The sequence below is a fragment of the Muntiacus reevesi genome, chromosome 17 (genome assembly GCF_963930625.1).
Source record: "Muntiacus reevesi chromosome 17, mMunRee1.1, whole genome shotgun sequence".
Classification (NCBI taxonomy): domain Eukaryota; kingdom Metazoa; phylum Chordata; class Mammalia; order Artiodactyla; family Cervidae; genus Muntiacus; species Muntiacus reevesi.
In genome coordinates, this window is record NC_089265.1 from 8,931,557 (window position 1) to 8,955,613 (window position 24,057).

General features: G+C 41.3%; 1 protein-coding gene across 2 annotated transcripts in view; it reads left to right on the plus strand.

Annotated features, from left to right (window-relative positions):
* The window catches only part of KIF13B (kinesin family member 13B), a 201,446-nt gene that overhangs the window by 86,215 nt on the left and 91,174 nt on the right, over positions 1-24,057 (plus strand). For both annotated transcript variants that reach the window (XM_065907699.1, XM_065907700.1), the window contains exons 10-14: positions 89-200; positions 7,597-7,809; positions 9,344-9,454; positions 15,086-15,220; positions 22,551-22,681. In XM_065907699.1, coding sequence (XP_065763771.1) covers positions 89-200; positions 7,597-7,809; positions 9,344-9,454; positions 15,086-15,220; positions 22,551-22,681 — 702 coding nt within the window. The remainder of the gene's footprint in view (positions 1-88; positions 201-7,596; positions 7,810-9,343; positions 9,455-15,085; positions 15,221-22,550; positions 22,682-24,057) is intronic.

Consider the following 24,057-nt stretch of genomic DNA (forward strand, 5'->3'; position numbering starts at 1 on the left):
AGGCATCTTGGTGTTCAATCTTTGTGCTTAAATGTGACATTTGATATACTCAGGTTTTTACGATTATTATGGTTTGTTGCACATGCAGGTCCCTCACAACCCTTGGTCTGGTTATCTCAGCCCTAGCAGATCAGGGTGCTGGCAAAAACAAGAATAAATTTGTTCCATACCGTGATTCAGTTCTCACTTGGCTGCTCAAAGTAAGTCGTCTTTAACCCCCTTTCTGGGATTCTCTTGGTGGTTGGTAAAAAGGAATAATAAAGTGTAGACTCTTGATTTCTCCCAATTATAATTTCCCACATCAATGTTCAAATTTATAATCATTAGACTCTTACATGGTGGTTATAATTTTAATGGTTTAAGCATGGGTTTCTTCCTGATTTCACCAGAACCTGGAAGCAGTGGGGGCTTGGGGCGCATGGAGTCAATTGCACTGTCACCTCTAAGACTTGGGGACCAGAATAAAGAGCGAGTGCCAGTCTCACAGCCGAGGGAGTCCTAAGAAGGGGTTTCCACTGCCTTCCGGGCTCAGCTGGACCGCTCCAGCCTTCTTACTGACCCCTTGTGTCTGATGTACTTTTTGGACCTTGTTTTCCTGTTTAACTTCCAGACTACTCATGATCATTTTGGTTTGCTTTTGGCTTCTTTTTTTTAAATTTTATTTTATTAGTTGGAGGCCAATTACTTCACAACATTTCAGTGGGTTTTGTCATACATTGCTTTTGGCTTCTTAAAGGTGCTGTTAAAGGGTAGAGAGTAGAACACACAGTCATTCACTGGTTAACTGATGCAGTGTGAATGAGAGGAATGGAAATGAGGAAGAAAAAAACTGTATGAAGTGCTATGAGGAGGATGTAAGGAAATGCTAGACACTCCCTGTCCTGTAATCCCTCAGAATCTAGTAAGGGAGAGATGTGTGCACAAAACACTGTACCACGAGTTGGTGATTTCATGGGAGAGATGGAAATGACATGTAATAGGAGTTCGAAGGGAGAGACTGTTTCCAGGTTTCTTCTAGTTTTCAAGGTTCCCTTTTGTTTTGATAGAGTCGCCATGATGGATTGGGTATTGGACTGGAAGGTAGAGGATATAAAAATCTAGTGACAGTTTAACTCCTTATAAAGTTGCCAACCCGGAAAAAGATATTTTACCTTAATGCTCTTTTTTTTTTTTTTTTCCCCATTTTCAAGGAAGTCTTTTTAGCATTTTTATTTTTAAATTTTCTTGGCTGTGCCACATGGCATGTGGAAATTTAGTTTCCCAGCTTGAGATCGAACCCATGCCCCTTGCACTGGAAGCTTGGAGTCTGGACCACCTGGGAAGTCCTGTACCTAATGCTCTTTAAAAAAATGTTTTTAAAATTGAAAAATAATTTTATAAGCCCTGTTTAGTTTTATGTTGGCCTATTCTCTTGATTTTCTTGGTCAGGAATTTGTTGAATACCTGTTAGTGTACTAGTGGTTGAGCATGTAAAGATGAGGTAAGCGCAGTCAGCATAGTAAAGCACACAGCTTCTGAGTTATTCTTGACATGTTTAGAGAACTGTGCTTATGAAGGAAGAAGGATTTCCTCCTAGTTTCTACATCCTGTCAAAGGCTTGCTTAGTGTTCAACTTTGCTTTCTAAAACTCTTAACACTATTTGAGCATGCCTGATTAAGTGAAGTTTGCCACAGTAGAAAATCAGGTAGCTTACTTCCTTTGGCCAAAATGCAATAAAAATAGACATTAAAAACAAAAGGATAAACAAAATTTGATTTTGAAACCTCTTGTAGGCTGATTCACATTGATGTATGGCAGAAACCAACATAATGTAAAGCAGTTATCCTCCAATTAAAAATAAATAAATTTTTTTAAAAAGAAAAGAAAATGCTTGTAAATAACTCTTGAATTAAAAGCATACAGTATATAAAACACTTAGTTACTGAGGAAATAATTGTCTGGTCTTCCTGTGTTAGTAATTTATCTTGAAATCTCCTTTGTTTCATTTCCAGAAGAAATTCTCAATGAGATACTAATTCCTCACACTATCAATAGAAACATCTCCTGCACATTCATGATAATTTCTGGATGTGTGTGATTTAAAAGAATATATTCATTGCTGTATTGTTCTGATGTTGCTACTTCAGTTCATTTAACCTAACAATAAGAAAAATCTTCTGTTAAGTTACTTGACATAGTTAACATGGCCTAGGTTAATTATTGAGTGTCCATCCCATAGATAGACTGGAAGTCAGGAGAGTTTAGGTCAGGAGAATCATGTACCATGCCTCCTTGGAAGGCAGGTGATAGTGTTCCCATTTTACAGATGCAGCAACATACGCAGAACCAGCAAGTGAGAGAACCAAGACTGGAATCCAGGGCTGACCTTGCTGCCATCCCCTGTTGCCCAGGCTATGCGCTTCTTACCAAAGGTTTCTTTCCATTAGAAAGAGAAGCACTTACTTTTTACCAAATGTGATAGAAACTGTTGAATATAATTGAACTTGAGCAAAACTAAACACTTCTTTTATTTTTTTTTTTAAAAACTCATTTATCTTTGATAAAATTAGGCTATAATTGTAGCTTTTTATTGTATAATTTTATTTGTTTATTTTTGTTGCTGCATGGGCTCTTCTCAAGTTGTAGTGAGCAAGGGCTACTCTCTAGGTGCGGTGCAGAGGCTTCTCCCTGCAGTGGCTTCTCTTTTTGCAGAGCACCGGCTCTCGGGTTCATAGGCTTCAGTAGTTGAGGCACTGGGGCACAACAGTTGCAGCTCCTGGGCTCTAGAGCATAGGCTCAGTAGGCGCATGGGCTTGGTTGCTCCACAGCATGTGGGATCTTCCCAGATCAAGGATCAAACCTGTGTGTCTTTCATTGGCAGGCAGATTCTTTGCCACTGAGCCACCAGGGAAGCCCTGTAATTGTATTTTCTATATGTTCATCCTTAGGCTAAAAAAAATGCATAGTTTCCTTCATATCTTTTCTAAAAAACTACATGATTTTTTTTTTTCAATAAGGGCACAAGTAGGGCATTTATGTAAAAATATACCAGGATTTGAATGATTTTCCCCATAGCCTCTTAGAATCCACTGATACACATATCATTCTCCTTTGAAGTGCCTTCTATGTCCCTGTTGATTTTTCCTTCTTTAGTTCTTAATTAGTCTAACTCTCCTTCATCCTTGTTTAACTTGGTACAATTCTACTATTCTCCAATGTAACTTTCATGGAACTCATAAAATTGCTCATCCTTTATAAGATTTGCAACTTTTTAATTTTTTTGCATTGTATATGCATTATAATTATGTCCTGCTCTCCCTGTTACAGCATCTTAAAGAGAAACTGATCACTCTTGGTGACTTGAGGGGGTGTTGATGGATATGATTGCCTTTTCTCACAGGTGTGTTTGAATGCTTACTCATTCGGTCAGTGGTCAGTAGAGAACCATTTCCTATTAAGATGATCTTTGCTTATCTCTGTAACTTTCTGAATATGTCTCTTTTAACATCAGCTAACTTCTGATAATGAATGCTCCAATAATGAATATCTTTCAAATTCCCCTACTTTTAAAAGATTATTTATTTTTAAAATTATTTACTTCCTCAGCTGCACTGGGTCTTGGTTGCAGCCTATGGGATCTTCGTCGTGTCACGCAGGGGGCCTCATTGCTGGCACACGGACTCTCCCACTGCGGCACGCGGTGCACGGTCTCAGCTGCTCAGAGACATGTGGGATCTTAGTTCCCTGACCAGGGATGGACCACTGTCCCCTTCATTACAAGGCAGATTCTTAACCACTGGACCACCAGGGGGAAGTCCTTCCAATTCATCTGTTTTTGCATCCTTACTGCCACTTCCCTAATGAATAATGAAGGGTTTCTTCTCTCTCCTGGATGATTGAAACTCCTTTCCTGAGTTTTTCTAGTCCATCCTGTTCTTTAGTGGGGTTGCTGTCTTTCTAAATCAATGCTCTTCTTAAACTTAAATCTCTTGAATGACTCTCCAGAGGGCCTTATGTTAGTCCAAATTCTTTAAAGACTTGTGGTTTGCTCGGCTTCTCCCAACTTCTCATTGTTCAGCTTTTGCTTCTTGACATGATCAAGTCTAGCTGAGTGATGAAGACTTTGCTCTTACTCTGCCGGGCACATCCTTGCTCCTCTCTTCCACCCTGCTTCACACTTTCCTCTCCATCCACTTTACCCCAGTGACGCTTATTCATATTTACGTGTCAAATGTCACTTTCTCTGGGAGTCTTTCCTAACCTTTGAGGGCTGTGCTGTCTGCTCTTTTTCTATCTTCCCGGACCATATTGTATTCATCCCTACTTTAGTTTGTAGCCTATAGTATTTGCTCACCAGCATCACCCTCTAGATGGTAAACTCCATGAAGAGCTGAATGAATGAATAATTTCAGCTCTTCTCTGCACGAGCATTATGACCTTTGGTAAGCCTGTAAATCTTCCTGGGTCTCAATTTCTCATCTGTGAAATGAAGAGACTTGATTAGATGACTTCAGAGAGTTCTCTCAGCTTCAAAAAATTCCGACTTCCAAAATCAAATTTCTTTCTTATGTCCATTTAATTTGTCATTGCCAAAACAAAGCTCATCAGGTTTGCCTAATTAAACAATTAAAGAGTAAACAAGAGGCATTCTACTTTCTTCTTGAATGAGTGCCAGTTCTTGTGTTGCTGTTTCCTTTTTGCTGGTGGCATGAGGCCATTTTTGAATATAAGCATATTGTTCCTCAGGCACAAGCTCTTTTAAAATATCAAATATTTGTCGCTTGCCAGGTTTCCTTTCCTCAGCACAAATTGAAGCACAATACACATGCTTTTCTCCTGTGGTAGTCATTGTTAGGAATCTGCTTTTCCCCAGTAGCATTTGCTATTGGTGTGGGCTGAGAGAATGCAGTGCTTTAGAAGGGCGGTCTTACGTGGTGCTGCTTGTGGACTGAATTCCAACCAGAGGTGTAATTCCTGTGATCTTGGTATATAATATTTGAACTGCATTACCATGCATGGGATTCTTCTTGACATTTTTTCTGCAAATTGCCGAGGCTGGGCACCGGCGATGTGTGGTCGTGTCTAGAAGTGGAGTGAAGCGAGCAGTTCCATCCAGACTTTCTAGAAACTGCCTTTGCTTCCTAAAGCCCAGATTACTTTTATTTCCTTCCTTTTCATGCTTTGAAGAGTACTTTCTTCAAAGATATAATTATCTTAGCTATGTTTCCTGTGGAAAACCAAAATCTTAGTAATGGATGAATAAGTGGACATATTGTTAGTGATTATATTGAACTGTTACCAGTATGTTGGGAATTATTTTGTTTCTGGCACTAGGACAGAACAATTTGGAAAGGTTTCAGGTCTGAACTCTCTGTGTGTTGCCAAGTGTTGTTTTGTTCCTGTGCTATTGTGGGTAGCTATAGGGGGATGGAAATCATAATGGGTTGGAAGGTAGAATACAACTAGGTTGGAATATTTTCTGTTTACTCGTTCTGGATCTATAGGCAGGTTGTTTAACCTCCTTTGTCACAACAAACCTTTGGTTTTTATCAGTAAAATGGGGATAATAATTAATTCACACAAGGCTGAGGACTAAATCATCTATGCACAAGAGTTTTGTAAATCACAGGTTGTTCAAACAAATTTTAGATATGTTGATACTGGAAAAAATTTCTGTCTTCAAAAGTGAGAATTTGGGAGACCTCCCTGGTGGTCTAGTGGTTAAGACTTCATGTTCCCAATGTGCAGAGCACAGATATGATCCCTGGTCAGGAAACTGAGACCCTCCATGCTGCACAGCTTGGCCAGAAAATAAAAAAAAAAGAATTTTATATTGATTGATGCTACCCAAAGATAGGGTTGGCTTTCTTATGACCTAAGGAATTCCTCTTAAATGGGCTATTTGAATGTTCTCTGTAATAATGTGAGTCTGTAATTCAGTGATACTTCACTGGTAAAAAGGGGTGTTGAATCAAGTCTTCCAGGTAACTCTCATCCAGGCTGGTGTATGCCTATAGCTGTGTAATACCCCCAAGACTTAGCAGCTGAGAACAGCCATCATCCGTTATCTCAGTTCCTCTGGGTAGGATTCCGGGTGCTGCCCAAGTGTTGTGGCCGGGGTGTCTCCCATGGCTGCAGTCCTTGCCCGGCTGCCGGGGTTGGATCTGCTCACCTGAGTGCTGGTGGACAGGCTTCAGAAGATGTGTTCCCAGACTCACCTCCGTGGTCTCTTTCTGGGGCTGCTTCACTTGATGGCAGTGGTTTCTTTCAGAGTTAAAGAAAACACGCACAAAAGAAGCCAGCCTGTTCTTGTTTTAAATTTTTTTATTTATTTTTTTCTGCTCTGGGTCTTTGTTGCTGTGTGCAGGGTTTCTCTTGTTGTGGCAAGCGAGGGCTGCTCTGCAGTCTGCGGGCTCCTCGTTGCGGCGGCTTCTCTCATTGTGGGGCACAGGCTTAGCTGCCCCATGGCATGTGGGATCTTCCCGGACCAGGGATCGAACCCATGTCCCCTGCATTGGCAGGCGGATGCTTTATCACCGGACCAACAGGGAAGTCCCGAGAAGCCAGTCTTTTGTAATCTAGTCTCAGACGTGGCAGGCCATCACTTCTGTGTTCTCTTCCTCAGAGGCAGATCAGCAATTCCTGCCCACACTTGGGGAAAGGGGAGACCCCGGGTGTGAATTCCAGGAGGCAAGATCTCTGGGGGTCATCTTGGAGGCCGCCTCCTGCAGTTGGAGTTCATGTAGCCTTTGTGTGGTAAAGTGGTGTGGGGTAGATCTGACTTTCCAAGTCTCATTTTGTAATTCCAAGTTATATCTAGTTATTTTTAATGCTGTCAAGGGAAAGTTGGGTTTTGAATTAGTTGGAGCCCATTCTAAAATTCATTTATTTAGTTAGCAGTTTTGTATAATGGAGATGAATATCTTTTTATTTTTTAGCACCCTTGTCTGAATTCTAGAAGTGGCTGTACAGAACTTGAAGCCTATTTTAGTAGTGTTTGAAGTGCTGACAGAGGGAATAAGATGTAGTACCTTCAATGTATCTTTTGTTTAATAAGACCGTAATTATTCCTTATGTTTAAAAAAAAAAAAAGGGACAGGGAGCTCGATAGCTTGTAACAGCACCACTTTCTGAGACATCATTTAAGCTTCATAGACATCCCAGATACATGGTGTTATGGAATAGACTGTAGGCAATCACTCTTTGATCAAATGCTATTAGAATTGTTCAGTTCTTCTCAGGGAGATTTTGCAGGTATTTAAGGAAGCATCCTTTTATTCTGAGCAGTCTGCTGACCTATGGTATCATGTTGCCTGGTAAAAGATGACAAATTGACTTAGAATGAATTTTTATCAAACTGAAATAAAAGGGGGCTTCTTTGTGTTAATATTTCCCTGTTCTTTCTCAAAAACCAAAGCTCCTTTTTGCAGAAAAGTAGCTTGCCAAAGAAGAAAAAGCAAGGGACTGGGAGTCAGGTCACCTGTATTTAAGTCCTGGCTTTGCCCTTAAATCTGTTTTTGACCTGGGGACATTATCTCACTATTTCTGACTTCCGGGTTCCCATATGATGCTTTCTTCCAACTTGAAAAAGCTATTCAATTTCTCTTCTCCTCCAGGACAGCCTTGGGGGTAACAGCAAGACTGCCATGGTAGCTACTGTGAGCCCTGCAGCTGACAACTATGATGAAACCCTTTCAACTTTACGGTATGCGGATCGTGCCAAGCACATCGTGAACCACGCTGTGGTGAACGAGGATCCCAACGCACGAATTATCCGGGATCTCCGGGAAGAAGTAGAAAAACTCCGTGAGCAGCTAACCAAAGCGGAGGTATAAGGCCTAGCTGAGCCACGCCTATGAGTCTAGGAAAATCTAGTAAATCTAGAACCTGAATTGCCTTCCCTTGGGGCCTAAATGATGAATATTCAACTCAGAATTTTTGGATTTCCTATAGGAAGAGAAATATGAGTAATAAAGGAAGACAGATAAATTGTCATGGTTGAAATTTAGATAGTTTTTACAGGTGTTAAAGGATTGACTAGAAGGAGAGAGTCAAGGTAACTGAGAAAATATTTCTTTGCACTCAATAGGTGACAGACAAGAGAGAAGAGGTAGAGTAGGGGGGAGAGAGAGGTGCTTGGAAAAAAACAGATACAATTTAATATAGTGCAGCACATGGTGGCCGGTGGGCATAGGCTGGTTAGAAGAGGCATCAAATAAATTTTTGTAGAATCATATGTTTGCAGGTTGAAGTCCAAACAGAAATACTATGGTCTTGCACCGTATAATAATCTAGTTTTTTCATGTTATGGGTTAATTATATTCATAAGAAAAAATATTCTAGGGCAGAGAAGTAGCCATCTTTTTAATAGTGCTCTATGTCACTATCCTTTGCATTAAAAGATGCTATAGTATATAGTTCTGTTACTGAATTTGAAGCCTACACAATTCTAATCACAGATCTTTTTTAGTTTTTTAAAATCTGTTGAAGTGTGTTTACAGTGTTGTGTTAACTTCTGCTGTCCAGTATAGTGATTTAGTTATCTATGTTCTTTTCCATACTCTCTCCCATTATGGTTTGTCATAGGATATAGTTCCCTGTGTTCTACAGAGGGACCTTGTTATTTATCCATCCTGTATATAATGGTTTCAAATGCTTATCTTTTTATCAAAAGTGGGATAAAGCGTCAGATTCAAGATCCCTACTTTAATGAGCATTTTTGTTCCTATGATTTCCCAGCCTGTGGAATTCTTTCCTGGACCTGGGACCATAACTTCTTCTTTCTCATGACCATCAGTAAATTATGTGGTCAAAATAATTATCTTGATTGTATTTTTTGCCTGTTGAATCTTACTCTGTTTTTACAGGGATAATTTTACAGTTCATCAAGATTCTTTGAAATTTTCTTTCTGTCTTCCTGGTGTAATAATGCCATCCATTTTGTAGCATGTACATATTTAGTCTGTGTATTCTTGAATACATACCCAAAGACATCAGTGAAGACTAGGGTGAATCAAGTGTCTTGAGTCTAGACCTACTGGGATTTAAAAAAATAAGTCCTTGATAGTTCGAACTCTCTATCTCCCTAATTGTAGTTAGACCTCAAAGTAGCAATAGGTGAGAGGGAAAGGAAGAAGTTAAGTCTTCGTTCAAGTGCACTGGGTAACCGGATGAGTCTGTGACCCACAGTCTGGATGCTGCGGGTCAGTGACAGTCCTTGTGTCTTAGGTGGGTCAGGAGCCTCAGCGAGCTGTAGAGCTTTGAGGAGGCACGTTGTTCCTCTGGTCCTCTTGGGTTTAGTGAAGGTATCCTTTTTCCAGGACATCGTGCAGGCATTTCATGAAATAAACATTTTGCTTGTAGGCAATGAAATCTCCAGAGCTGAAAGACCGGCTGGAAGAGTCAGAGAAGCTAATCCAGGAAATGACTGTGACCTGGGAGGAGAAACTAAGGAAAACCGAGGAGATCGCCCAGGTTCGTGATTCCTGCTTAAGGAGAGAGAAACCTTGCCGTAGCTTGGGCAGCGCAGTGCTGAGCATGTTTCTGGTTCCCCTTTTAAAAATTTTATTTATTTTTAATTGAAACATAATTGCTTTGCAGTATCCTATTGGTTTCTGCCAAACGTCAGCACGAATCATCCATAGGTGTACATATGTCCCCTCCGGCTTGAACCTCTCTCCCGTCTCTGTCCTCATCCCACCCCTCTGGATTGATACAGAGCACCAGGCTTGAGTTCCCCTGAATCATGCAAAAAATTCCCATTGGCTATCTATTTTATATATGGTAATGTATGTTTGACTTTTAGCTTTGAATGTAGCAAATCTAGCAATTCAGATTTGTTTATTTAAAAAAAGCTGTTTGTGCTCGCTTCGGCAGCACATATACTAAAATTGGCTTCACTGAGTTTTTGTTGCAGCCTGCAGGATCTTTAGTTGTGGCGTGTGGAATCTAGTTCCCTGACCAGGGGTTGAAAACACGTCCCCTGCATTGGGAGGGCGGAGTCTTAGCCCCTGGACCACCAGGAAAGTCCCAAATTGATTTAAATAAGACCTAAATCCAGGAGTCTGTACTTCACAAAGTTAATTTGAAGTTTAAGGAAAACATAACTACAATTAACTGAGTATTCATTATGTAAGAAATACATTTGTAGGGCCATAAAAATTTTTAAATGATATAACTAGCCACTGGCTGTGAACACCCATTTCTGTTAAATGCTTTGCAAACCTCAGAAACTTACCCAGCTATAAAATTATTAGTTGTGGATATTTAGGCTGTGAGCTCCTTGCTTCCTTCCATATGACAAGTCAGTAAAAAGTAACAATGAAGTACCTAAGTCCCAAGTGACTATGTCTCATTTTTAGACCATTTACTATAGAGCTGTGAAATCTTCCAGTGGGAATATTAGCATTTAGAGAAAATCCTAAAATGTCCAAGTCTCTGCTTCCTAAAGATTTACGCTATGGCCTTCCTGTTAGAGGCTTATTTAGCCTGTTTTAGAAATACTAATATATATGATGATGTGGAACACAGTACTACAGTGAACGATCATTTGATGATTGGGCAACTCTGATAGTAGTGGCTGTTGAACCGAAATCTTCTATTCTTCCATTTTTGCTCGCTGGCATTAGTTTGTTCTTCCAAAGCTAAGAGAATAAGCCCACTTGTGCACAGTAACTAATAATAACAATAACAACCAGCACTTATTGAGTACACTTAGATATTGCACCTGATGCTAAGCACTTAAAAAATTTTTTTTTATTTTGTATTGGGATGTAGTCGATTAACAAACAGTGTTGACTAAGCACTTTAAAATACAGTATTTTATTTAATCCTCCCAATAGCCCTGCAAGATAGGGCCTGTTATTACCCAGATATTTAAAATCACCTCCGCCTCCTCCCTTCCTTTGCTAAAGTTAAATCTCTGGTGTTCATTGTTGCTGGTATTCATGAATGTATAGAACTGTTACTCCTTTCATTTCTCAGTAAGTTCTATCTCTCGGTGTGCTTCCAGAATCAATGGATAGATTAGATATTGTAGGACAGTACTACTATTATGTAGGATAAAGTGGATGTTAGATTTATATTAGTGCACACTAGGATTTAAGTTGATTTTTAAACATCTTTATTACAGTCCTTTTCAAAACAGATGAGAACATGAGTATAATAAACCAACACATACCCAGTACCCAATTCATTAAAGGTCAACATATGACCAATCTTGTTTTATCTGTATCCCTGCACGGGGTTATTTGAAAGCACATCCCTCACATTACGCAGAGAATACACCAGTGTATGAGCTTTATTTCTCATTACACATTTGTTTGTCACAGGTTAGGTCATTCTGATAATTGTCCGATTTGGGACTAATATATGCGAGCCTTTTTGAGCTACTCTGCAAGTAAGACCTTGATTCTGAAGTGCTCTTGTACTTGGGTTGCCTGCTCTGATGTGCAGCAGGGCGGTTCTCAGGGGCAGTGCAGTGTGGTGGGACTTTCCTGCAGCATCTTCCCTTCCCTGAGTGTCCTTTCTCACCGCCACATGCCCCTTTTGCAGACTGACTGCCTGGTGTTTATCGAACACCGCATTCAACACCTCATCTTCCCCGGCTTCAGTGCTTCCAGCTGTCTTCTCCTCTTTCGCTGGTTTATTGGTCATCAACCTCTTTGCAGTACAGATTAGTTTTCCATAAAATGTGTTTCTGGCCGTATATCCACCAACTGTTAATAAATCTTTTGGGGAGAAAAGAAATGGTACATGGTCAGGTAACTTTGGGGAAATCTGGGTGAACTGAGTCAAATGGACTTCTCTTGGTAAGAACTTTCTGGGAGTCTGTTCCAAGCCAGCCAGGCTCTCTGGCAGTCCTCTGTGTTCTCTGGCATCTTCGTCTGGCGTGCCAGCCCCCAGAGCTTATTCCTGACATTGAATCCTATGGAACCTATCTATACTCTCTTGAGTCTTAATTCATGTGATTTTTTTGTGTGCATGTATACTTTTATTATCTAATGAGTTTATAAAATTCTCAAGGAAAAAAGCCATATCTTTTAGTTTTTTTCTTTTAATATTTATTTTTATTTATTTGGTTCAGCCAGGTCTTAGTTGCAGCATACAGGATCTTTAGTTATGGATGTGGGGTCTAGTTCCCCAGCCAGGGATTGAACCTGCATCCTCTGCACTAGAAGCATGGAGTCTAGTCACTGGACCACCAAAGAAGTCCTCCTTTTAGTTTTTGAAAGTATGTGCTCAGTAATATTTTTGATTAAATAATTTGAAATCAAAGTTGACTGATTTCTCAGCCCAGTGCCATATATTTGATACCAAATTCTTTAATTTCCATCTTTTAAGTTCTCAGTAAAGAAGTGTACACTTAAGTGAGATAGATCAGGGGTTAGCAAACTAAGCCCTTGGGCAAAACCTGGACTGTCACTGCTTTTCATTACTGGTTTTATTGGAATGTGCCATGCTTATTTGTTTTAGCATTTTTTATGGCATTAGCAGAGCTGAATAGCTTGCGACAGAGACCATTGAACCCAGATGACTAAAAGAACTGTTTGACATTTTATAGGAAAAGTTAAGTAGTCTCTGATATCAGAAGCAATACATAGTAAATGTCACTATATTTGATCATATAATACTTGTTTATTCTTGAAACTGACTCTTAGATGTTGCAAACTTTTGTAGTTTATTAATAATTAAAAACTTCAAGTCTGTTTTTTGGTGGTAGATGTAACAGTGAATTGATGGGTTTTCAATGTTGTGCCCTTCAGTTTAAACAAAGATTTTATGGTATTTCTACCGTTATAAAGTCTCGAAAGATAGGAAAATGCTTAAGGAAGTAGGGTAAAGCAGTGGTTTACTATATTATCTCATTTAAGTCCTATCTTTTCCCTCTCTCTTGAGTGACTTTACCTTTGTTAAGTCATACATTCTTTTTCAGGCTTACCTTTGCCTCTCTATGAATGAAAATTTTGCTACTAGATGACAGTAATGAAATTTCTTCTAAATTTATAATTATTTCCATAGTGGAAATGACTGGAGTCCTCAGGGAACTCAGGGCTTCCCTTGTGGCTCAGCTGGTAAAGAATCTGCCTGCAGTGTGGGGGACCTGGCTTCGATCCCTGGATTGGGAAGATCCCCAGGAGAAGGGAAAGGCTACCCACTCTAGTACTGTGGCCTGGAGAATTCCGTGGACTGTATAGTCCATGGGGTCACAAAGATTTGGACATGACTGAGTGACTTTCAGGGAACTCAAACCAGAGTTCTGTCAACCTGGAGGGGTAGGATGAGGAGGGAGATGGGAGGGAGGTTTAAGAAGGAGGGGACGTATGTATACCTATGGCTGATTCATGCTGGTGTTTGGCAGAAACCAACACAGTACTGTAAAGCAATTATCCTTCAATTAAAAAATAAATAAAATGAAATCACTAGAGTCCTAAGAAGAATGTAAGTAAAAGGAACTGTGTATTGCAAAAGTAGTATTTACTTATAGAAAATACAGAAAGATTATTATGAAGAAAATTTAACTGATCCAGTCATCCAAAGAAAGCTACTGTTAACATCTTTGTGGTTTCTTCCAGGATTTTCCAGTGCACAGATCGATGTACTAGTTACACTCTGCATTTTAAATTTAATGTTAGTTCATGAGTGTCTACCCATTTCATTTGTAGTTTAAAAATATATATATATTTTTACAGAGAAGTGTTTCTTCTCATTATTGGAATTATTTTTTAATCACACCAATATCCCCATGTGTTTAAAAGAGGTTTCCCTCAGAAGGGACTATACAAGCTATATTAGAATTGCTTTCTTCATTTTAGGAACATGGTTCTTTATCAAGAATAATAATTTCTTTGGATTGAGTGCTGAAAACTAACGGCTAGTGTTAAATGACTCAGAACTTCTGAAAGAACCCAATAATGGTTTTTTGTTAGAAAAGAGACTGAATTCAAAGACCCAGAACCAAAATAGCCCATTCTCTACCCTCGCAATAGTATTCTAGGAGAGACTGTTTGGGTTGCAGTGGCTGTATAAATTAGGCGGTTGTGCCTAGTATAGCAAAATTCTAAGCCTGAAATTTAATTATCCTGCAGCCTTACTGTGTGGCCCTAGTTAAATAACACAGCTTGCCTTGCCTTTTGTCAGAATCAAAGGTTCTTGATGACTTGTTCCTATTTGCTCTGTGTACACGGTCAGACACCCTGCTCTGCCCTGATCTGTGTATGTTAGTAACAGAGCCGTGGTTGCAGGATTCACATGTGTCTCCCTGTGTGCACACATGTATGTTGTATGAATTCAGAGACCGGTAGGCACAGAAAGGAAAGGTCCATGTTCTTTTGCAAATAGGGCTTTCCTGAATATGCAGATTTTATTTTGAAAAATTCACAACACTGGCAATTTGAGTGCTCTTGTGTGTTACACACTCTGTGAGGTGCTAGGAGTCCCCAGTGGGGAGACAGGGTCCCTGCCCTCACAGAGAAATGATGGAGTAAGAAGTTACCAGGTTTGAGAACAGATGTGCTTCAGCTAGGAGGAATAGGTGTAAAATCCCTTAAGCTAGGGAGAGCGTTGTTGAGACTCTAGGGTCCTGGAAGATGCCCCATTGACTGTGTATAGTTGAGGGGTGACAGGACATGACCGTGGAGTCAGTGGGTCAGACTGAAGGGCCTGTGGCTTTGTTGAGGGAGTTCGGCCGTCATCCTTGCTGGGGACCTGCCAAGTGTATTAAATACTTGGCTTTTTAGGAAGATCACAGTTGAATAGAAAACATGTACATTTGCTCATATGTAAAGAATTAAATGAGAAAGATGAATTCAGGATGTTAGATATTTTCATGAATGAAAAGTGAGAGCTTAGTATATTTGGTGGCAATTTGTAATTGGCTTTACTTTTGAAATTACTTCACAAAGCAACATTAGAGTTTGTTCTCATTCTCAACTATAGAGTTTATATAGTTTAGAAAGAGGACAAATGCAGTCATCTATATGATACCATGTCCAAAGATAACATATTTGAGTTATAAAGTTATTTCATAATTACCATCATATATGGTGTTTTATAGCTTGCTGCCTCAATAGCTGTGGAATTAATACTTCTCTAATGCGTTTACAGGAGCGACAGAAACAGCTTGAGAGTCTTGGAATCTCTCTTCAATCGTCTGGAATTAAAGTTGGGGACGATAAATGTTTCCTCGTTAATCTGAATGCTGATCCTGCTCTGAATGAACTTCTGGTTTATTACTTAAAGGTGAGGTCGTAGGCTTGTCTACTGTCTTCTGCCATGAAATAGAGCAGTATTTCATAGTATCCTTTCTTTATACTCGGAGAACCATGCATATTCAAAAAGAATGAGTTAGCAAATTGTTTTTGTTTGCTTCAGTTGCAGTGTAGAAGAATCTTGGGTTTCTAAGACCAGTCTCTCTTTTTCGTCTTTGAGTGATGTAAATATATTTTTCAACCTAGTAAATATACAAAATGGTATTCTGATATTATCTCCAACAAATTAAGTAGCTTGACTTCTATCCTTTAGTGTGATTAAAGCAGGGAGTTAAGTGGATAGCTTGAGCTTAAAGAACGACTTGTAAACTAAATGGTTTCATTGGTAGACTAAAGCTCTTGTGGTTTCTGTGAAGCACACCTTCTGGTGAGTGGTCCTGGTTTGCAAGAGGAAATGTTCTTAAAAAGTAATTAGGACCACTTGACTTGAAAATTTGTGTTTCCAGTAACTCTTAAGAAAGTTAAAAATTAACTCTTAGGAAAGTTAAACATTTTGAATTGTCAACTTACAAAAAGAAGAGTAAGTCACTTAGAGGCTGAGAGGGTCAGAGCCTGGAGCAGAAGAAACCAAATATACAGAAATATATATACATTCTGTATATGTATATAGTCATGTACCTTGAAAGTTATATAGGTTGTTGGACATAACAGGAAGATGAGACAACTTTAGGATAAACATGAATCAGACACTATAGAAATTATGAGGTGTTCACCAAAATTGCCAAGCCTAGAACATAGATGAGTTACTCTGACATGCAGTTAATAAATACTAGGTGGGGAATTTTCCTCTCATAATACAGGAACTATCTCTGAGGGTTTAACTGAGTTAGTGACTGGGACAGCACAGATATGGGCTGGTACAGTTGGAAGCACTGTGAGAATTAGAGATTTGTGTCCTTTCATTTCTAAAGAGACTGAAGAATTCATGACACGTTGGCTGGTTTCCCAGTTTTTATCAGACATGTCTGGGGTAATTGCTTTGTAGTGTTTTGATAAGGCCCTGCTATTCCTAAGTATCTCGTATCATGTTTTATTACTCTGTGCATTAAGTCGAGTCTCTAATGCATACGCTCCTGTTAGCATGCTCAGGTGCTGTGGGCAGTGGGAGGGAGACGTGCTGAATTTCTGGTCCAGCACCACTTTCTTGACAGCTGTTTTTCTCTCAAGGTCTTTACCCCCGCAGTCTACAGATTCCTCCTCTATAAATGGAAGTTTTCTCTGGCTACCTCACAGGCTTCCTGAAGGCTTAAATGGGAGTTGACCTATAGAAGCATTTTATAAACGGAAGCCCTGCTGACATATACCTTCTCCCACATACCAGTTTCTCACTTGATCCTCTGGTACTTTATTATATCACCCTTGTCCTTTGGGGAAAAACGACAGATTGGCACATCTCCTGCTATGCTTCTAACAGCGTTGGCAGCTGTTTGTGTTAGAATTTCAGCTGGGGATACTCATGCAGCATTCGTATGGGACTTAAGTGTTTTGCCCTTTAGATCTTCAGAACTGTGAATTCTTTTTCTCTTCTGACGTGATGTTCAAATCAGAACACACAAACACGCACACTCAATATGAAAAAAAAATCCCAATTCTTATCTGTTCCTTCGCTAAAAAGTTACACAAAGAAACTATTTAAAGGCTGTTGGAGGGCAGTCAGAATATTTCTGGCCATCTTGTGAGGAGGTGTTGGGCTTCTGTGCAGACTGTGTGGTCAGCCCTGCTTTGGCAAAGCCTGAGGCAGTGTTGGTTTCTTACTGCCCAGGCTAAGCCCATGACAAGAGTATATTCATGACAAAGCACATTCAAAAGGATGACCTCCGTCCAAGAACAGTTTCTGCTTCAGTAAAGTGATACCATTATGTGGGATGGAGGAATTTAGAGGCCGAGTGGTTTTTGCTTCTCTGCTTTCCCATTCCCATGTCGGTGTAAGTGCTGGGCAGATGACTTCACATCACTGGGTGACTTTGAGCACCCCGTCTGTGAAATGAGGCCACTGGATTAAATTACCTCCAACATTCTTTCTACTTCCAAGTTGAATGGTTCTCTTCCAGAACAGAATCCTCTCTTTATCTGTTCTGTCTAGAACTGGCAGAAGCAAGGTGTGGTGGCCAAACTCTAAGCAGAACGTAACTCATGGGGTCTTTTTGCATCTTATTTGTATAGACAGGCAGCTCTTGTGTGGCATGGTTCCAGCCTCCACAGATTCCAGTTGACACGGTTTAGGGAATAATGTTGACATAGCGGGCATGCATACGGTTCTAGATGCGCAGCCAGAGGAAGTTAGTGAAGGTGAGCTTACAAATGTGAATGATGAAAGTGGTTGTGACGAGAAGAATGCAGATGTCGCGAAGGATTAGGGTTAAACCAAAGAGCACGTCATGTGAGAGGAACTCTTGGAGATACTTCACAGCATTGAAAGCTCAGAGGATGAAATGGGAGAGGCAGAAAGGAGTATGGCAGTGCACCGAGGCGTGGAAAATATCCTCACTCCATGTTGTAAGTTATATGCTGAGAGGAAAAAGGGGGCACAGTTCCAGCTACACTCAATAAGCGTTAGATGTGTATGTTTGTTTGTTTGTTTATTTTTGGCTGTGCTGGGTCTTTGTTGCTGCTGGGCTTTTTTCTCTAGTTGCAGCAGGCAGGAGCTCCTGTCTAGCTGCGGTACTCCGGCTTTCATTGTGGCGGCTTCTCTTGTTGCAGCGCACGGACTCTAGAGCACAGGCTCAGTAGTTGTGGCTCATGGGCTTGGTTGCTCCCAGGCATGTGGGATCCTCTTAGATCAGGGATCAAACCTATGTCTCCGGCATTGGCAGGTGGACTCTTTACCAATGAGCCCCCAGGGAGGCCCTCGATAAGCTTTTAACAAAAAAAATAAAATGCTTTCTATTTTAGTGTTTCTAATATTCTAAATGACACTGTACTGAATAAATATTAGTTTCATTGTTTTTTCATTTCCCTCTACATTGTAGCAACAAAAGAATTCTGCATGTTTTTACAGTTTTAATTGTCACAGAATTATTGCCATTTTCCCCATGGATGGTTAAGATCTCCTTGCTCACTTATTTTTTACAGTCCTGCTTTTTTGTGCAAAGCGAGGCTGGCCTTATTATAAGGCTGAGCAGCCGTACAGAGTGTGTGCCTGTGCTGTTCTTCCTGCTCGCAGGGTGGGAAAAGCCTGCGTGTGAAGTATGTCACTCTGTACTGCTCTCTTTTTGGACTTCGTTGATCAAAGGGATTGTAACCTCAAATGAGACACTTAAGTCATCATTTATAATGTAAGCTGTACATTTGCGATCATGTCTATCTTTTATCTCTAGTGGCACAATGCCTAGCTCAATGTAATACTTGTTGAAAAAAGAAATAGTTTTCCTTTTAGAATTTGGGTTAAATTTTGCTGTGTGCGGTCTTCCCTGGTGGCTCAGTGGTAAAGATTCTGCCTCCAATGCAGGAGACCCAGGTTCCATCCCTGGTTTGAGAAGATCCCCTGGAAAAGGAAATGACAACCCACTCAGGTGTTCTTGGCTGGAGAATCCCATGGACGGGAGCCTGGCACGCTACAGGCCATGGGGTCAAACAGTCAGACACGACTGGAGCGACCTAGCACAACGACTCTGCTGTTTGGTGTCTCAGCTCTGATGGTTTTGCTTTTCATTCAGTTTATCCGCTGATACTGAGCAGCACCCACTGTGCATCACGGACTCTGCTTGTTGCTGAAGATGCAGGAGTCCTGTATCGGTTGCTGCCTAAATAGCGGGACAACAACACTCATATGATAGTAAATTGAGGTGCTGACTCTAGATGTAGTTGGGGGTTCGGAGAAGGGAGAAGTCAGTGTAGGCTACTAGTGAAACCTGCAAGGAGAAGAGGCAGAAGTGTTGAAGATATTCATGTTTTGTATCTGGATGAAAAGAAGAGAGCGTTTTGGGCAAAGAGAACAAAAGCAGGGTCAGAGATGTGCGGATGAACCCGTGTGCAGTCTTGGGGTGCGGCAGCTGGAGGCGGTTCTATTTCACACTCCAGTCTCGGGGGTAGTTCAGAGCTTCTTCTGCTTTTTGTCCCCAAGGACAGAAAGGCTTCCACAGTCACAGGATTCTTGCTGGAATTTCTCATGGGAGGAGGAAGGGGATTGTGTGCAGAAATAGCCTAAGCCAAGGGCTTGGGGGGCGGTCTTTGTTTTTTTAGGCAATCTCAGGCTCTTTTACTCTTTAGACTCTCTGTCTCTCCTTTTGGAATTTCTCCCCACCTTGTAATGGGTGTGTTAAGATATAGAGGAAAGATGGGAGATGAGTGTGGAATGCATTCCTTTGGCCTGCTACTGAACGTCACTAAACCATTCCTTGTAGTTGACACTTGGTCAAGCCCCCTTCTCTGGGTTAGGAAGGTCAATCCAGGGATTGACCAGGAAGCCTCAGTCAAAATCGAGGAGTAGACTTTGGCCTGTAGTGTCCCTGTGTTTCTCGTATATATCCCCTGAGAACTGAACCGAATACCCGAACGAAATTCTGATCCCAGCTCTTTGTTTCCTTGGAAACCGCACTGCAGTGCACTTGAGAGAGGAAACCCCCAGAAGAGGGAAAGTGAAAGTGATGGAAGGGAAGAGGCCTGTTTATTAGACTGGGGTCCCAGAAGAGATGGGAAGAATCGGAACCAGGAGTGTAATTAGAGGCCTCGTGGACAAAGGAGAGGAGAGAATCACCTTCCTCTGAACCCGAGGAGGATGCTAAGGGAAATGGTTGTTCAGTTATCTATCTTTTGTCTTTACTTAATGGCTCAATGTAGCAGTCCTGTGTTACATGCTTGGAATATAGTGGTGAGGCGGTAGGTTGCCGGACAGGCTGCCTTCTTCTCTCTCAGAGTTTCCTCGCTAGCTGTGGAGATGGACACTAAACCCACAGTCAGCGCTATGTAAGGGATTCAGGCATGAGAGTAAGATGGTGGTTCTTTCTCATTGTCAGTTCAGTATACACCTCTCTGAGGATGTGCCCTTAAAAGCTGAGATAGAAATGATCAGAAACTACCAATATCACCATCAGGGGAGGAACTCTTCAGGCCGAGGAAGCGGTTAGTGTGCTCAAAGAATGGATGAAAGGCCTGTGTGGGTGGATCATGCTCCAGGAGAGGCAGAGTGCCGGGAGCTGGGGCAGAAGAAGTAAGTAGCCAGGGGCCAGGTCACAGGAGGTTTGTAAGCCTGGGTGAGAATGTGAACTTCCTAGAGGTTCAAAGGGAAGCCCCTAGCTGATTCTTAGTAGGGGATCGTGTGATCAGCTCTTGAAGGTGGAAGTAGGTGGGGTGGGGTGGGAAGGAAGCAGAGAAACAATAGAAGGCTCTTATTCACCTGGGTTTCCCCGGTAGCTCAGCAGCAAAGAATCTGCCTGCCGGTTTGAAACCAGGAGACTCAGGTTTCATCCCTGAATTGAGAAGATCCCCTGGAGAAGGAAATGTGAACCCACTCCAGTATTCTTGCCTGGGAAATCCCATGGACAGAGGAGCCTGGCGGGCTACCATCCATGTCGCCAAGAGTTAGACCCAACTTAGCGGCTCAATAACAACAACACAATATTCACCCAGGGAAGAGACTAGGATGTGATGTGGAGATGGGAAGTGAGCTGAGTCTTGATACATGTCAGAGGGAGAGCCTGAGAGGATTTTGTGATTGACTTGGGGCTGGAAGAAGGCTGGTAAGACGGAGAGAAGACTGCAGGATAGCATCTGAGCCTTTTCACTTGAGCAGCTTGGTGGTGGTGGTGGTGCCATTGGTATTGGGGAAGGGAATAGACTCAATGGTGTGGTGAAGGGTGGAAGCAAAAGTTCTGCCCTGGCCCTTTAACTCTGAAATTTCGTTAAACATCCAAATTCTACCAAGTGGGCAAGAAATAATGGTGACTGCGACTAGGACAGAGGTGGTTGAGGTGGGAAAATGGTGGAACTAAAGTCTGCAGTTCCTGGCTGGTGATTTTAGATAGATAGGTAGAGACGTTAATACATAGTTAAAGCCTGTTGGACTGGATGAGATCACTGTGGCCAGTGGATAGCAACTTACTTCCATGGGTTAAATCTTGCCCCCTGCTTGTTTTCATATGGCTCAGGAGCCAAGAGTAGTGTCTGCATTTTTTAAGCTGTTGGGGAAAAAAATCAAAAGAGTCACAGTATTTTGGACATGTGAAAATTGTATGAAGTTCAGATTTCAGTGTTCATAAGTAAAGTTTTATTGGAAAAAACTTATTTATTTATTTTACATGTGCTTTTGTGTATTGTCTGGCTGCTTTCACACTATAGGGCAGAATTGAGTAATTGTGTATGACTCACAGAGCCTGAAGTATTTCATGTCTGACCCCTGATCTAGGTGTATAGGAGAAGTGGGCCTAGGGACGGATCCCAGTCATACCAACATTTAAGTGCAGTCAAAAGTTGAAGCACAGAAGAGAGGGCTCGGTTTTTATGTCCTTTTTTTTTTTTTTCCAATTACTTGCCAAAAAGTGACCCTGCTGATTGGGGCTTAAAGAACTGAGAGGTTGGGGGTATACGGTAAGAAGAATGCGTCTGCTGTATCTTTTATGAGGTCTCGGGAGACCATGTGATTTACAAAATAACTCAGACTCCTTGTATTAGAATAGCTCTCTATCTTTGTCGATTCATCTTGATTGAGACCAGGTAGGTGATGTACAACCTGGGTAACTGTAGTTTTCAGATCCGTATTTTTGGTACGTCATTGGCACATCCTCTGTCATCCCCTTCTGCTGCCTTCAATCTTTCCCAGCATCAGGGTCTTTTCCAGTGAGTCAGTTCTTCACATGAGGTGGTCAAAGTACTGGAGCTTCAGCTTCAGCATCACTGACTCAATGGACATGAATTTGGGCAAGCTCCAAAAGTTGGTGATGCACAGGGAAGCCTGGCGTGCTGTAGTCTGAGGGGTTGCAAAGAGTCAGACACGACTAAGCAACTGAACTGAATTGACATGTGGTTCAGGCTTTGAAGTCGGATAGAATATTTTGAATCAAGATTGCAGTGGAAAATAAAGGATATAGTATAGCCATTAATATAAACCTGTAGTTTTTAGGTTTAAACGTTATATAACTCAATTCAGTGCCTTATTCCTTATAAGGAAATACAGCTTGTATAATGAATTTAAGAGAAAGCCAGGAATTCCCCCTGCTATTCCATTTGCTTTAAAGATCTTTTAGCTAAGGTCATGGGTAGATAGCTGAGAATATAAGGTAATATACTAGAGCAGAGAGTAGACAGTTTCAGTTTGTGTACGTGTGAGAATGCAGTATTAATCAGTGAATTTGATTATTTTACAGGAACATACACTGATAGGTTCAGCAAATTCCCAAGATATCCAACTGTGTGGCATGGGAATTCTCCCTGAACATTGTATCATAGACATCACACCAGAAGGCCAGGTTATGCTGACTCCTCAAAAGAATACCAGGTAATGTACTTCATTTAGTGTTAATGTCACAGTAATTTTTAAGAGGCGGAAAGTACACTAACTGAGGGTGGTGTATAAGGTCGTTTGGCCTTGTTTTTGGCTTTTACGTTCACTTAATGAAGATAGTTAGTTACCAGGTCCTTAGTAGTTAACTTTTTTTTCTTTCTTCACATTTATTTTTAATTGGGGAGAAGTTGCTTTACAGTGTTGGTTTCTGCCATACAACATGTGAATCAGCCGTAAGTGTACGCATATCCACTCCTTCTGAACTTTCTGCCAGCACCCTACCCCAGCCCACCCCCTTGGTTGTCACAGACCCCGGAGCCGCGGCCCCTGTGTTACTCAGCAGCTTCCCACTAGCTGTCTGTTTTACACATGATGATGTGTATGTTTCCATGCTGCTGTCTCAGTTTGTCCCACCCTCTCCTTCCCACGCTGCGGCCACAGGTCTGTTCTCTGTGTCTCCATTGCTGCCCTGCAAATAGGTTCGTCAGCACCATTTTTCTGGATTCCATAAATGTGTGTTAATGTGCAGTGTTTGTTTTTCTGACATTCTTCACTCTGTAACAGGCTCTCGGTTAACTTTTTAATATCGCTTAAACCCATCCTTCCTCACTGTACATACTAACGTCACCTTATTTAAGTAAGGCCTCCATCAAATCTTTTTTTTTTTTCTTTTTTTTTCCCATGCTCTGCATGACTTGTGGTATCCTAATTTCCTGACTAGGGATCGAACGAGGCCCTGGGAAGTAGAAGTGCAGAGTCCTAACCATTAGACCATCAGGGGATTCCTCCCTGCCCCCCAGTCAGATCCTGATTGGAATCCCTGCCAGCAGCCTGATCTTCTTTCTGGTCCATACTGCATACAGCCAGATGGCTTTTGGCTCTTCCTGATACAAAGTCCTTTACGCCCCTCCTATTCATCTCCTCTTCCTCTGCAGCTGCTGTTCCTCTGGCCAGCTAACTCCCGTTTGACCTTCAAGGTTAAGCTCTGTCATTATCTACTTGAGTCTAAAATAAGGGCCCCCCAGTGCATATTCCTAGCGCATTCTGTGCTTCCTGTTATGTTAGCACTGCATGCTGTGTTCTTGTGGGCTGCTAGCCTCTGTTACCCCATGGGCCTGGGGGTCCTTTGAGGAAGAGGACTTTCTTTTTTGGTTTTCTATCCTTAGTGTGTAATGTCAGACTAATATTAGAGGAGGAAATGGCAACCTACTCCAGTATTCTCGCCTGAAAAAATTCCGTGGACAGAGGAGCCTGGTGGGCTGTAGTCCATGGGGTTGCAGAGTCGAATACTACTGAGCACACACACATGCGCGCACCAGACTAATAACACAAGTGCTCAGTAAGTAATGAAAAGGCAAAACATTATACAC